The sequence below is a fragment of the Oryx dammah genome, unplaced genomic scaffold (genome assembly GCF_014754425.2).
Source record: "Oryx dammah isolate SB20612 unplaced genomic scaffold, SCBI_Odam_1.1 HiC_scaffold_6, whole genome shotgun sequence".
NCBI classification, from domain to species: Eukaryota; Metazoa; Chordata; class Mammalia; order Artiodactyla; family Bovidae; genus Oryx; species Oryx dammah.
This window is the reverse complement of record NW_024070190.1, coordinates 5,166,046-5,182,364: the sequence shown is the minus strand read 5'-3', so window position 1 is coordinate 5,182,364 and position 16,319 is coordinate 5,166,046. Positions and strand designations below refer to the sequence as shown.

Sequence of the window (16,319 nt, the reverse complement as noted above, 5' to 3'; positions counted from 1 at the left end):
GCTGAGGTCAGGTTGATGGGCAGAAGTTCAGCACTTGTGAAGAGGAGGAGAAGACTGCTTGAGAAGCTTGTCATAAGGCTCTGAGGCGAGAAGAGACCAGTGTGGCTGCAGCTGGATGAGCTGAGGAGGGAGGGTGAGATAGGCAGAAGGCAGTTGATACAGAGTCTAGCTCTTTGCTAAAGCCAGCCATATGGTAAATTTTGAATTTTATTCGAAGTTCAGTTAAAACCATTGAAGAATTTTAGCAGAATAAGTCTATTCTAAAAAATCTCAACATAGCTGCTGTGAGGAAGATAGATAAGGGAGTAAGAGAGGGTGGTTCAGAGCCTACCTAGTCAGGAGGCTGACATGCAGGGTCAAGGCTGAAAAGACAGTGTTTCCACTGGAGAAGGACAAAGCAGGTGGAGAGAGGGGCTTAGACCCTAGGGCCAGCTTAGAGGTAGCATTGACAGAAATGGCTATATTTAGGATGGTGGAATACGAGGATTTAAAGTCCTCTAACACTGCTGTGCATTTATATCACAGTTGGTATAAAGTATATTTAAATATTTCCCAAAAGTTGGGCTGAACATTCTCTGGAAGGCATGTGTCTATGATGCACTGTATCAGTTAAAAATCCTTTTGGCTTCTGGTAAGAAAATACCCAACTGACTATTTAATGAATAAGCAATGAACCACTTAGTTAATGTACATTCAGAGTCTGGAGGTAGACAGTTCTAGAATGAATGTAGTAGTTTAATGGTGTCATCAGGAACCTAGACCGTAATGCCTTTCTGTGATCCGCAGTTTATGGTTTTTATCCTAAAGTATGTTACCTCCTTCTTCCATCAGCGATAGTGCCATTAGCCAGTTTTTGAAAATAGGATATTCTAGTCTTTTGTTAACGGTGAAAATGCTTTCCCAGAAGACCTCTTGCAAACTTTTCCTTATCTGCCTCATTTGCTATAGCCCCTCTAGCTGCAGAGGAGGATGGCCAGTAAGTGTTCATCAAAGGAACATCAAAGGGTATTTGCCATTTGAGCTTAGACAAATTGTATTTCATCCCCTGGACTGAGCACACTGCTGTCTACATAAAATCAGGATTCTGTTAATACAGGAGAAGAGTTGACAACTAAGTGTGTCTGTCACAAATTTTGATTTGATATATATTAACTGTTGAAAAATTCAGAAATTAAACTGGGTGTCTTTTTAATCATCTCTTTAGATGTGCCTGCTACTTCAGTACCTCTGTGACTGCCAGGTCCGGCACCGGATAGAAGCCATTGTAGCCTTTTCAGATGACTTTGTAGCCAAGCTCCAAGACAATCAACGATTCCGATATAACGAAGTTATGCAAGCCTTAAACATGTCGGCTGCACTCACAGCCAGGAAAACAAAGGAATTCAGATCCCCGCCTCAAGAACAGGTATAAGAATGAATGGAAAAGTCTTCCTTCCTTACTTTGGGTTTTAGTTCATTCATATTTGACACGTTGCAGAATTTTACCAGAAGTTGCAACTGTATTTTTTTCTCCTGTTTTTCTTTATACTGGCTAAGTTCATTGTGTCAGTATTCATAGGTCTCACCAATAGAATCTACTTGGTTAGTTTAAACAAGTGAGAGACTTATTAAAAGGTATTAAGCATATTATGGACCCTTGGAGGAAGCCAGGGTGCCAGATTCTGGAGCTCTTCAAGTAGGAAAAGTATCCAAGCACAGGGGGGTCTTTCACCCCAGGTAATAGGAACCCTTGACAGGTTCTAAGACTTAATACTCTTCATTTTCTGTCTCCTAGAAGAACCCCATGTCCCTGCCACCAGTCTTGCAGGAATATTGATCACCTCTTTGTGGGTCTTCCTCTGGTTGCTCACCTCCAAACCCAGGTCTCCCTAGGGTGCAACCAAGTCAGAAGCCTATGCCTAAATCCAAGAATGAGCTATTCTAGGGCTGTAAGCTTTCTGGCATCTGCCTCAGGATGGGTCTGTGACTGTGACAAATTACCAAAATGTATTGAGTTGGCCAAAATGTTTATTTGGGTTTTTCCATAGGATGATACAGAAAAACCCAAATGAACTTTATGGCTCAGCCAGTAGCTATGATGGTCAAAAGGTATAACTTATACAGATCTCATCTTCAATATCTTACCTTGCTCTTTCCCTCTGTAGCCAAGATAGCTCTGAATGGAGGTACTTAGGGAGTAATGGAGTAGAATTTATCTTTTTCTCATCAGAATGTAAAATCTTTGAGGGAAGGGACATGGAATTTTGTTCATTGCTGTAAATAACATTTATTGAGCAGAGAACAAATCCAGCTTCTCCCAGAGTAACTCCATTTGTGAAAACACTATTGGGAAACTTCTGCTTCTGAAAAGATGGAATACTTCTGCCTATTCTTCCTTCTAAGTACAACTATACCCCTGGACATTACACAAAAGGAAACATAAGAAGACTATGAAAGACAGAGGAAAGAGTGGCTCTGGAACTTGGGAGCTGAGGAATGACACGGTGGTGAGTGCCCTGGGTTATTATTATTATTATTTTTGCCTCATCTGTCACAAACTTGGAGCTAAAGAAGCCAACAACTCAGAAACACCAAGAAAAGCCTCAACAAGTACCTTCTCTGTCTAGCCAAAGAACCAGAAAAACTGTTTTTCTGGCAAGAGAGAAAACTTGTAGGTAATGACCATGCTACTCCAGCCGAACACCGCAGTAAACCTGTGCCACCCCCCCCACCCAAACCAGCAGACACGGAGTGGAGAGCTTGGACTTCTGCTCCTACCAGGTTGTACACAGGTGCTCTAGCTGGGGCCCGAGGAGCTGAGACTCTATCCTGGTTGAGTGGTAATGAGGCATATCCCTTCCGAAGGGTCAATAAGGCCACAGAGGGAGGCGTATCAAGGCGCTCTTACCCTTTCCAGCCAGGGTTGTGTGAGTCCAGGTCCACTGTTCCCAGCCTTACCCAGCAGAAATGAGGTCTCCTCTCTCCTTCAAGGAGGTCAAGTGGTGAAATGGACTTGTACGCCACCTAGCAGTAATGGTATTGGAAGAAGTCAGAAGTTTAAATGAGAAACAAAGTCTCCTGGTTTAGTTGCTAAGTTGTGTCCGACTCTTGTGATCCCACGGACTGTAGCCTGCTAGGCTCCTCTGCCCATGGGATTCTTCAGGCAAGAATACTGGAGTGGGTTGCCATTTGCCTCTCCAGAGTCTCTTAGTGTACTACCAAAAATGTTCAGATTTCAGTTAAAAACCACTCATCACACCAAGATCCAGCAAACACTTGAAAGAAAAATGGTAATCAATAGAGACCAACTCTATGATGACAAAAATAAAAAAGTTTCAGCAAAAACAATGGAAGCTACAAAGAAGAACCAAATGGAAATTCTACAACTGAAAAATCCAATGTCTGAATTAAAAATCATCAATAGATGGATTTAACAGCACAATGGAGGGGAAAAACAAAAAAAAATTATTGAACTGAAGAGAGAATAGATGTTATTTAGCCCCCAAAATAGAAAATAACACTGAAAAAATAGAGCCTGGGGTACCAGTGCAAATATAGCAAAAGGTCTAACATTTATGGCATTAGATTTCCAGAGGGATAGGAGAGAGTGAAATGAAAACATTCTTGAAAAAATAACGGTTGAAAAGATTTCAAATTTGGCAAAAGGTATAGAGATTCAAGAAACTGAGTAAACTCCAAATGGGATACACCCCAAATCTAAGTCAAAGCATATTGTAGTCAAACTTCTGAACATGAAAGAGAAAAATCTTGATAACACCAAGAAACAAATGACACTTGGAAGGGAAAAACAAGTCAAGTGACAACGAATTTCTCCTCAGAAAATACAGAGGACAGAAGGAAGTGGCACGGCATTTTTCATGTGCTGAAAGAAAAGATCTGTCAACCATAATTCTATATGCAATGAAAATATCCTTCAGAATTGAGGGGAAATCAAGATTTTCTCAAATGAAGGAAAACTACCAGAATTGGATTATCCTGAAAGAATACCTAAAGGAAGTCCTTTAAACAGAAAGGAAATGATAAAAGAAGAAAATTTGAAAACTCAGGAAAGAAGAAAAAACGACAGACAGTGAAGGAAAGTTACAAGGCTCAGAATAGCCTGGAGTTAAAACTCCCCTCCAAGTCCTCTCTACCGTTATGCAAAACAAGGAACTCTCTTACCAGATGGAAAAAAATGGACATGAGGGTTGATTAAGCCTAGCTCCCAGCTGGTCCCAGCTTCTGGCTGATCTCTAGAATTCCTTGCCCCAGCCGTTTAAGAGATAACTACTCTGAACAACCTTGGAGAAGAATGGGCCCCCTTAAGACAGCAGATTTCCACATATATGCCTGTATATACTTACCCTTTTCTTGGGTTAGTGCAGCAGCTCACCAATCTGACTGCTGCCCCTTCTCGCCTCATTAAAGGTGATCTGTTCCTGTAAAGTGCTGGTCTTGTTCTTTTTCTGAACCTTGCCTTCTCTAACTCCCTTACCCTACAGAAAGTGTTAAAATAAGGGTAAATACATTTTTTTTTCTCCTCTTGAGCCTTCTAAATTATGTTTGATGGGCAAAGCAAAAATGGTAGTTCTGATATATTCTAAATGTATGCTTACTAAATATTTAAGGCAATTGTATTTTCAGTGGTGGTGAATAAGGGACATAAAGGAAGATAAAGTCTCTGTATTTCATTTAAACTGATAGAGTGTTAATACCAGTAGACTGAGATAAATTATGTATATATTAATATAATATCCTGTGTAACCACTAAAATAGCTATGCAAAGAGATACACTAAAAAATACCATGGATAGTTCAAACTAGGATCCTAAAAATAGTTCAGGGAACCCACAGCACTTTGGAAAAATAAATGAGAGAAAACAAACAGAAAACAAGTAAAATGACACATATCAATAAATTCATGAGTATAAACAATTTAAATACACAAAGTAAGAGAGATTGACACTGAATTTTAAAAGCTTGGCTTAACTATATGCTGTCTTTGAGAAATTCACTTAAAATGTAATGATATGTTGAAAGTAAAAAGGATGAAAAAAGATATGTTATAAAAAATTAAGAGAAAGTAAGATGACTATATCAGAGCAAAGAAATTCATCATAGATAGAAACATTATATAAGAATAAGAGATCAATCCACCAAGAAGACAAATGTGTATGCACTAGACAACAGAGCTGCAAAATACGTGAAGTCAGCATAGAACTGAAAGGAGAAATAGACAAATACAGGGTTGAGGTTGGAGACTTTAACGCCCCTTTCTAAATATTTGAAGGACAAGATAGAAAATCAGCAAGAATGGAAGAGATTCTGCTAATGATAACATTAGCAGGATATTTATATTTATATATTTATGGGACACTCCACCCAATAATAGAATACAGTTTTATTTTCAAGTGTCTGAAACATTTGTAAAGATAGATTATAGCCTGAGCCACGAAACAACCTCAACAAATGTAGAAGAATTGATTTCTTTTTCATACAGAATGGTTTTTGACCATAAATCAAATTAGAATTAGTAACAGAAATATAACAGGCAAATCTCTGAACACTTGGAAACTAAACAACACACAGTTCAAGGAACAAGTCTCAAGAAAAAAGTAAAAACTACATCGAACTGAAAGAAAGTGAAAATATGACATATCAAACTTTGTGGAAACAACCGAAACTGTGTGAGAGGGAAATTTATTGCATTAAATACTTATATATAAAAGAGCAAAAGACTCAGAGTAATAATCTAAACTGCCATCACAAGAATTTAGAAAAAGAACAACATAAGCCCAAAATAAGTGAAAAGAAGGCAGTAATATAGAACAGAGGAGAAATGAATGAAACTGCGAAGAGGACAATTAAAAAATCAATGAATCCAAAAGCTAGTTATTTTTAAAAATTAGTGAAACCAATTCTAAAGGAATTAGCCAGTAAAAAAGAAGATACAAATTACCAAATCAGAAATGAAATGAGATTCACTACAGACTACAGATGGCAAAAGGATAATATGGGAATACATGTATGTATGTAGTATGTATGTAGTATGTATACATACTGTATGATTCTGTTTGTATACTGTTCTTGAAATGCCAATAATATAGAAATGGAGAACAGATTAGTGGTTGATAGGAATGAGGGATGAAGAGCAAGCAAGAGTGAAGAGGGTGTGGTTATAAAAGGGTTAACAGGAGGGATCCTGAAGTGATGGACTTCTTCTCTCTCTCTGTATCAGAACCAGTATCTGGTTGTGATTCTGTACTACTGTTTTGCAAGATGTCATTATAGTGGGGTAACAGAGTAAAGAGTACACATGATCTCTTTGTGTTATTTCTGATGATAGCATATGAATCTATAATTTTCTCAAAATAATAGTGTAACAAAAATTTTACATACATAAAACTCTAAAAGGAAAGCTTTCAATTGTTTCATAAAAGAAAATTATGGAACAGACCTTTCTTCCTTCATGAATTTTATATTGCTGCTGCTGCTGCTAAGTCGCTTCAGTTGTGTCCAACTCTGTCCGACCCCATAGACGGCAGCCCACCAGGCTCCCCTATCCCTGGGATTCTCCAGGCAAGAATACTGGAGTGGGTTGCCATTTCCTTCTCCAGTGCATGAAAGTGAAAAGTGAAAGTGAAGTTGCTCAGTTGTATCCGACTCTTAGCGACCCCATGGACTGCAGCCCACCAGGCTCCTCCATCCATGGGATTTTCCAGGCAAGACTATTGTATCTAAAACAAAACAAATGGAAGAAAGTTCCTTACAGTTCAATTAAACCATTAATATTAGAAAAGGCATAGTGATCCATTATATAGCTTTTCAATTATGTTTGATTTTCCTTCTTTTCTGTATCCTTCTAACAAATAGTTCTTTAAAATAGTCAATAATGCATGGAAATTAGCTAGAAAAAAATCTAGAAGGATATTAAAAGTTTAAAAAGTAAATTTAGGTCATAATTGTTTTAAGAACTCTAAGTATACACAGGTCTAACATTTTGTGAAACTGAGAAAGGAGACTCAAATAATATGACTATTTTAGCATGCTAAGCTTTGAATTATTTGATTGTGTTATTTGTTGGACTGAGTAACAGACAGTGATTTTTCATCTGTTGGGTACGAGTCCATGAATACTCAAAAGCAGAGTTTGAACACTTTAGATTTTTATAACTTTCTTTATTATGCTATTCCTAGATTCACTTTTCTTTTACTCTAGTTCTTCCTCTTGTTTTTTCTAAACTTTCAGATCAATATGCTTCTCAATTTTAAGGATGACAAAAGTGAATGTCCGTGTCCTGAAGAAATCCGAGACCAACTCCTGGATTTTCACGAAGATTTGATGACACATTGTGGTAGGGTCTTCTTGACCTATAACTCTCACTGAATATATATTTTAGTACACGTATATTGGTACAAAAGTTCTGATGTGGAAAGTCTTGAGGGGTATAGAGATCAGAAAGGTATTAAGACCAAGCAGAACATGACCAACATTCTTTTCTTTTTCCGTCTTCTTCCTTTAGTGACCCAGGGAATGGGGACATGTAATCAGGTACTTTTGTCAAAGAGGGAAGTTTTAAGTTGATTTAATCTGAAGAAGTTTGTTCATAGACTGTTATATTTCAACTGGTTGAGGGGCCCCTTTTAAGGATTAACATAGGAAATCTGGCAGGTTTGAAATTAATTAATGCCTAAAGAACTCCTTTGATAAGTTGTAGGTCAGTATCCCAAATCTATTAAGGCAATTATTCCCTCTTTTGGGGGCTTCTCAGATGACTCAGTGGTAAAGAATCTGCCTGCAGTGTGAGAGACACAGATTTAGTCCCTGGGTCAGGAAGATCCCCTAGAGGAGGAAATGGCAACCCTCTCTAGTATTCTTGCCAGGATAATCTCATGGACAGAGGAGCCTGGTGGGCTATACAGTCCATGGGGTTGCAAAGAGTTGGACCTGACTGAGCACGTATGCCCCTCTTTTGATTCTAAGAACTTTAAAAATGGAATTGATTGGATGTTCTGAATCCAGTCAATTGGTTTTTTCCTCTCTCTATGGGGTGATATGAATAAGTCTGTGTCTTGATGAAAGAAAACAAATTAGTCATATCTTAAGTGGTGTTTTATTTTAATGAAGACAGTAAAAGTATATTAAGTCAGCTTATGAATGAGGAACCACTAAATTACTGCCAGAAGGTTATACTATAAATAAATATATACACACATATGCTATAAATAAAGGGATACTCTAAAATGGTAGAATTATTGCATCAGACATAAAATATTCTTTAGTTTTAGATATCTAACTAGATATGTACTCTCTGTCTCTCAAATTATTAAAATATCATTGATATTTTGAAGGCAAATAAGGAGGATAAAAAGCCAGCAGGGTGTTTAGGGAGGGTAGAACCATAGGTCTAGACAGTGCCCAAGGTCAAGAGATGTCTAAGGTTAGCTTAAGTAGGAGAATGGATTTTAACTCCTAAAAGAGTATTTTTGCTCTCTGCTTGGCTTTATATTCTGTGCTAGCTGCTGATAGCTCCAGTCTCACAAAAAAAGGGGGAAAAGAGAAAGCAGAAAAAGAGAGCAATGAATGAATCTTACCTGTGAATGCTAGTGGAAAAGATCACTCAACTTGGTTTCCTCAGATGTTTTAGGCATGGTAGCATTGCTTTAAGCTATAAGTGGAAACAAATTGCAAAACCTGAGAATTCTTTCCCCTCAATGTATTTTTTAAACATTATTTGTTCTTTTCTGATTTCTCTTTGTCTTCTTCCTACTAGGAATCGAGCTGGATGAAGATAGGTCTCTGGACGGAAACAACGATTTAACTATTAGAGGACGCCTGCTGTCTTTGGTAGAAAAGGTGACATACCTGAAGAAGAAGCAAGCTGAAAAGCCAGTTGAGAGTGACTCCAAGAAGTCATGTAAGCTATGAAAGGGAACTGCCAAAATGACTCCACCACGACGTTTATTCATTGTTTGAACAAATATCATACTAGATGAGCCAGTGAGGAAATTGAATTTGCAACTTGCAAGAATCATATTGTTAAGTACATCCCCATAGCCACCAGAAGTAGATAGCAGCATCAGACTATATTTGCAGGAACAGATTGAGAGATGGCAGTTTTGTAAAGATGGATGGGCTGTCCCTAGAGAAGCAAAGATTTAGGGGAACAGATGTATACTGATGGCTGATTCATGTCAATGTATGACAAAAACCACTACAATATTATAAAGTAATTAGCCTCCAATTAAAATAAATAAATTTAAAAAGGAATTGGATCAGAGTCTATCAAGAGCAAGTATAAAATGAGTAATTTAGCCTTCATATCTAAATATTTGCTGTTGACCTTCAAATATTCTTACATCAAGTTAAATAAACCTTTTTTTAAAGTTTAAATAGATATTGTCTGTAACTATATTTTGATTTGGAAATATTTTCTAGAGCCTTATGCATTTCTGATTCATTCTGTGAAACCAAATAAAGCACATTGAGGCAACGGGTCTCTCAGACCTGCACACTCATCCAGAAAGGGTTCATGAAGTAGGTCTATGAGATCAGCTGATTTACTGTCTCACTTCTGAGACTCCATTCATTTAAGAGGTGGTGTCAGTTCATTAACAGCTTTTATGGAAAGAAAAAAACAAACTCATGCAAATTTTGTCTTTTTTTTCCACTAACTTACAATGGAAACCTTTTATCCATATAATTATTTCTAAATTTATTTTTCAGTATCATAACCACATTTGAGTCAGGTCTTCAAAATCAGAGTTCAAAGTTTCTTATGAAGCATTTTCTGTTATTATCAGGTTGATGATTTTGACCTATTAACAATGACTACATGGTTTTGACATATGTAGAAGTATATTGGCATTTTATCTAAATTTTATATTTGGTTAAAATTGGTGAAAAGTAAAGTGTGTCTGACTCTTTGCAACCCTGTTTGGACTGTAGCCTGCCAGGCTTCTCTGTTCATGAAATACTGAGGGCAAGAATGCTAGAGCAGGTAGCCATTTCCTTCTCCAGAGGATCTTCCTGACCTGGGCATCAAACAGGTTCTCAGATGATAATCTGAGCTGTGTGTGTGTTTGTGTGTGTGTGTGTGTGTGTGTGTGTGTGTGTGTGTGTGTCTGTGTCTGTGTCTGTGTCTGTGTGTGTGTCTGTGTGTGTGTGTGTGTGTCTGTGTGTGTGTGTATGTTTTCTTTAATAAGGCCTAGATTAAAACAGATTAGCAGCTTCTTTTGGAAATCAGCCAGTGTATTGATGATAGGAATTTAGTACCTATATATGAATTAAGACTCTTGAGAGTCCCTTGGAGAGTAAGGAGATCAAACCAGTCAATCTTGAAGGACTCAACCCTGAATATTCATTGGAAGGTCTGATGCTGAATCTGAAGCTTCAATACTCTGGCCACCTGATGTGAACAGATGACTCATTGGAAAAGACCCTGATCTGGGAAAGATTAAAGGCAGAAAGAGAAAAGGGCAACAGAGGATGAGATGGCTGGATGGCATCACCAATTCATTGGACTTGATCTTGGGCAAACTCCAGGGATGGTGAGGGACAGAGAAACCTAGAATGCTGCAGCCTGTGAGGTTACGAAGAGTCAGACACGTCTTGGTGACTGAACAACAACACCAACAACATGAGTCAGTCACATCAACCCTGCTTAGCTTTGATAATTTTACTATATATTTTAAGAGGTTTGAAAGTTCTGTTGCTTTTAAATGTGTTATTGCTGATCACACTGCAAGTAATCATCTATGTATGGGATAACTTTTCAACTTAATACAGCTTCACAGTCAAATCCTTTGAAAACATTTTAAGTGACAATTAGGGATACAAATTGAAGTAGAAATGTAATTGCATGAGGTCGCTACTACTAAGTACTTAAATGAGGAGACAGTTGGATTAAAAAAGAAGCTCCTTGAATGACCATGACTGACCTTTATAAGGATATATGATGTCAGATCTTTTGGGAGGAAATGAATGAAACAAAGAAAATGAAAGTGATAAGACAACCCATTGCCCTATGGATTGCCAATAGTAGTTCTGAAAAAGCTCCTATAATTTTGAAATAGCTTAAATGCCTTAGTTATAAGAATAGTTTTTAAAGATTTGTGTATTTTTATCCTTGCATGCCTGTTAACTCATCTTTATTGACATGCTGTCACTGACAATTGTTTAAAGAATATATTTTTTCAAAAATTATTCCTTTTCAATTCTTGTACAATTATAGATGCCAGTTTGGGTTATATCCTGGTAGCTCAGATAGTAAAGTGTCTGCCTACAATGCGGGAGACCTGGGTTCGATCCCTGGGTCGGGAAGATCCCCTGGAGAAGGAAATGGCAACCCACTCCAGTATTCTTGCCTGGAAAATCCCATGGACAGAGGAGCGTGGTAGGCTACAGTTCATGGGATTGCAAAGAGTCAGACATGACTGAGCAACTTCACTTTCACTTTTGGGTTATCTGAAATATGTTTGAAATGCCCATCTAATCTGCCTTATTATTTTCCTTTCTTAAGAAGTATCCATGATTACTTTGCAGCCACTCTTCAGCAGTTGATTTCTGAGACCATGGTCCGATGGGCTCAAGAGTCTGTAATTGAAGACCCTGAGTTGGTGAGGGCCATGTTTGTATTGCTTCATCGACAGTATGATGGCATTGGGGGTCTGGTACGAGCTCTGCCAAAGACCTACACTATAAATGGTGTTTCTGTGGAGGATACCATCAATCTGCTGGCATCTCTTGGTCAGATTCGTTCTCTGCTAAGTGTGAGAATGGGCAAAGAGGAAGAGAAACTTATGATTCGTGGATTAGGGTAAGTTATTTAACTATTGATATTACAACCTTTGACTTACACATGTCTTCTTTCTAATTGTTTATCCCAGTAGTAATACAGTGGGCCCTTTAGCATAAATACACCATTTAGATTTTATGATCATGAGATTCTAGAGATTATGTTTTAAAGCTAAATAGGAAAATTGCTCAATAATAAAGCATGACTAATTTTACAGCTAGATGCCAGGGTGGCTGTGGTACATAACAAATATCTTAGATTTGTTTTTTTTATTAGTTTCTCAATGATATCAAATCACATATAAACATACAGATTAATAAAAACATATTAAAATCCATAAGGGTACAAATATTACCAGCAGGAGATAATAAAGAAGTTTCTCCATGTCTCCTGAGAAAATGATGGGGGATAAAACAACTATTCTGAAAATTCAACATCATAGATTGTACTTTATATAAGTTTCAGGGTTAACATTTTCTTTATTGAATTATAGTTGATTTACAAAGTTGTCTCAATTTCTGATATACAACAAAGTGATTCATATATATATATACACACATATATATCTTCAGATATATCTATATATCTTCTATATATAGATATGTTTTTGTTATCTTTTTCATGTTTTTTTCTTTATGGTTTATCACAAAATATTGAATATAGTTCCCTGTGCTATACAATTGGACCTTTTTGTTTATCCATCCTATATGTAGCAATTGACATCTGCTTGCCTTAGACAGGGTTAACATTTATGCCTCATGCATAGTCTAAGGATCCACTAGCTGAGAAAATACAAAACATAAAATTTGGCCTGAAGCTGTGCTTTCTCAACTCAGTTCACTGTGAACAGGAAAAGCCTCCATGCTACCAAAGATTAGCCCCCGGTCAGAAAGTGCAGAGCACCTAAGGAAACAGTCCACCATAGGCAGGTCTGCAGATACAATGAAGAGTAGAGTTAGAACACCTCCCCCAAGAACTTCAAATCATAGAAAGCCAGAAAGAGAACACAAAGGTACTATATCTAATATGTTTAAAAATGCTAAGAAGCAAATGAAATCCTCAAAATGAGACACACAGAAAGTCCTTGAAAAATTGAAAAATATCCACAGAGAAGTTCTAGAAGTGAAAAATATAATAGTTGGCATTAAGAGCAGTGATTAATAAAAGTATCAAAAGTGTAGATAAATAAAACTGAAGAGAATTAATAAACAGAATCATAGATCTGAGGAGATTAGTAATACAGCACTGATGGAGAAGTTAAGAAACCTGGGGAATAGTATAAGAAGATCCTTAATATGCCGAGTAGGATTTATGGAAAAGACAGAATAGATGAACTATAGCAGGAGAACTTGGAAGAGCTGTTGGCTTGAGTTTTTCAGAACTGATGACAAACATGAATTTGTGCTCTCTTCCTAGAGCACAGAGTCAGACACGACTGAGCGACGTCACTTTGACTTTTCACTTTCGTGCATTGGAGAAGGAAATGGCAACCCACTCACAGTGTTCTTGCCTGGAGAATCCCAGGGACAGGGGAGCCTGGTAGGCTGCCGTCTATGGGATCTCACAGAGTCGGACACGACTGAAGCGACTTAGCAGCAGCAGCAGCAGAGTACAGATAGTTCCACATCCACATCTGGGTAGATTGTAGTGAAACTCCATAAAGCCAGTGATAAATAGAATATTTTGAAAGCAAATTGAAAAGCCCAGACACTTGAAAAGAAATAACGTTTAGAATGCTCAACTGTAAAACTAGTGACCATAATTCAACAAAAGGTCACAAAGTTCTAACAGACCACAAAATAGTAAATCTTTATTTAGAATGTGTTACTCAACTACAGTTTTATCATCATAAGCTTGTGCTTCATGTGGATTTGAATATTGGAGTTTATATTCCATATTCAAGAGTAAGGGCAAAACAAAGAAATTTCAGAATGTTTACTTATAGTCCCTCATTGAATGGCCTTCTAAAGTCTGTATGTATATAATGAAAAAGAAAATGGAATTCAGAAGAGTGGGAGGTAATCTGTTTCTGTGAGTTTGTTACTGGCACATATATGCATATATGTAAGCAGTCGTTAACAAGCTTGCATGGTCTGGGAATCAGAAAATATGAGAGAGGGACTTCCCTGTGGTCCAATGATTAAGACTTCACCTTCTAGTGCAGAGAGTGTGGATTCAATCCCTAGTTGGGGAGCTAATCCCACATGCCTCATGGCCCAAAATCTAAAACGTAAAACAGAAGCAATATTGTAAAAAATTCAACAAAGACTTAAAAATGGTCCACATCAAAAAAATCTTTAAAAAAGAAAATATAAGAGAATTAAAATAACCAGAGAAAAATAAAAGCTTAAATTAAGCTATATGATATTCATAAGAAAGAAATACCTAAATGTAAAGATGTAAAAATCTGGAACGTAGAATGCTGAAAAGTGATGCAAAAGAAATACTTAGGCCCCTCACTACCAAAAAAGATAATTTGGTTCTATGAATAACAGATAAAAGAGATAATGATATCTAGTGACATAGGTAAAATGAAATACTACTAATGTGTATATGTGTTAGTCACTCAGTCATGTTGTGTGACACTGTGGACTGTAGCCTGCCAAGCTCCTCTGTCCATGGAATGCCCCAGGTAAGGATACTGGAGTGGCTAGGCATTCCCTTCTCCAGGAATCTTCTGCATTGAAGGCAGATTCTTTACCATCCACAAGTAATCAATAAATAGGATTAAAAAACCTTGGAGTTGGCTCTTTGAAAAACAACTAAGGAAACAATAACCGATGTTTTCTCTGGCTAAAAAGTGTATTCTGAGGGGGGAAGAAAAAAAAAAAACACTAAGTATGGAAAGACACAAATTATGTGATATTTATGTACATTTTAAGTTCAGAACATTATACTGCATATTTCCTGTGGGACTATTAAATATTTGAAATCATAAACTGAAGAGGTTATATTCCAGAAATCCTTATAATGATTGCATACTAAAAATCAATGTACTTTGGGGACAAAGAGACTGAAACAACATAAGCTAATTTTATGTTCTTTATTTATTACTGTCTGTGCATGAGCCTTTTTTGGGAATATTAGTGCTTAAATCTAACCTGAGGGAGCGTCTGGTGAGAAGTTTTCTTAATTAAATGAGAAAGAAAGCCTTCCAGGAAATGGAGAGCGCTTTCTTCCTAAATGACCATGTAACAGTAAGAGGTGCTATTAACATATACATCACTCAATAGGGATAAAACTCAAAATGATTATGAAACAAGATAAAATGCTACTTTTTTGTGAGATTAGAAAGATCCCAAAGTGATACATTTAATGAGTGACAACCTGCCTGCTGGTGGTAGAATTAAAGATCCATTTAATTTACCTTGAACTAAAAGCAAACGAGATTTTAAAATTAGATACCTTCCAAAGTTAAGTCATGTAAAAGGATTTGAATTAACAGGAGGAGAAATCTCATGATTACATCTGTGGTTTGAGAGTTGAGGTTCTCTGGGCAAATATGCTGCTATCATTTGTGAAGGAAAGGATGCCTTTACCTCATTTGTGCTTGCATGAAGTAGATCAGACCTATGTCCCTGGGTTGCTTTCCAGGTGACACAGTGGTAAAGAATCTGCCTACCAATGCGGGAGACACAAGAGATGCCGGTTCAGTCCCTGGGTCAGGAAGATCTGGAATAGGAAATGGCAACCCACTCCAGTATTCTTGGCTGGAAAATTCCATGGACAGAGGAGCCTGGAGGGCTACAGTCTGTGGGGCTGCAGAGTCGGACACAACTGCGCAGCTGAACACACAATTAGCCCTGGGCCCCCAAGTCATTTTTCTGAATAGTGCTACCTAAAAGCTGTCTTCATAAGCACAACCTAAACAAAGTGATTAATAAATTAAAAGTGAAGAACTAAAACTAAAGGAAAATAATCATACTATTCCACTTTCTTGATATAGCCAGAATATGACTAAATGAATAGATGAATAACTCAGTTAAGGTAATCAGATTCAAAAGGAAAGCTTCAAGTTTCCTATCAGTTGTATGTAATTTTCTTGCTTTGATTGTGACAGAAAAATGTTTTATGAAAAAGTCTCTTGCATGATTTGATATATGTAAAAATTAACTGAGCTCTCTTTTGCAATGATTGTTAAACATTAAGATCTTTAAAAATGCCTTTATATGCATATTATAATATGTAATGCAATAATAACGAAACATTTTAGGTATCATTTCCTGCCATTTCTTTAATTTAAATGTCTCTTTTAATAAATAGGATTACTTGTACCTGGACTTCAGTTTAGTTTGGTGTCTCTTGGAGAATACATTGCCTTTAAAAGAATTTCACCAGAATAATAACATAAATGTAGCAGGAAATAACACCACTGTTCTTAAACATACAAATCATGAATATAGTTCTAAAAACAGTGTATATGAAAAGGAGAGATACTTATACAGCAATTATTTATATAGGAACTTTCATAAGAATGTAAGAATAACACTGCTTCATATTTCTGTACAAAATAAGGTTGAATTTGGATATCCATGGAATTAGGA

General features: G+C 37.0%; 1 protein-coding gene across 1 annotated transcript in view; it reads left to right on the top strand.

Moving 5' to 3' along the window:
• The window catches only part of LOC120865404 (ryanodine receptor 2-like), an 803,227-nt gene that overhangs the window by 553,335 nt on the left and 233,573 nt on the right, over positions 1 to 16,319 (top strand). The window contains exons 38-41 of the mRNA XM_040242681.1: positions 1,205 to 1,405; positions 7,227 to 7,332; positions 8,752 to 8,895; positions 11,523 to 11,796. Of these exons, the coding sequence (XP_040098615.1) occupies positions 1,205 to 1,405; positions 7,227 to 7,332; positions 8,752 to 8,895; positions 11,523 to 11,796 (725 nt within the window). The remainder of the gene's footprint in view (positions 1 to 1,204; positions 1,406 to 7,226; positions 7,333 to 8,751; positions 8,896 to 11,522; positions 11,797 to 16,319) is intronic.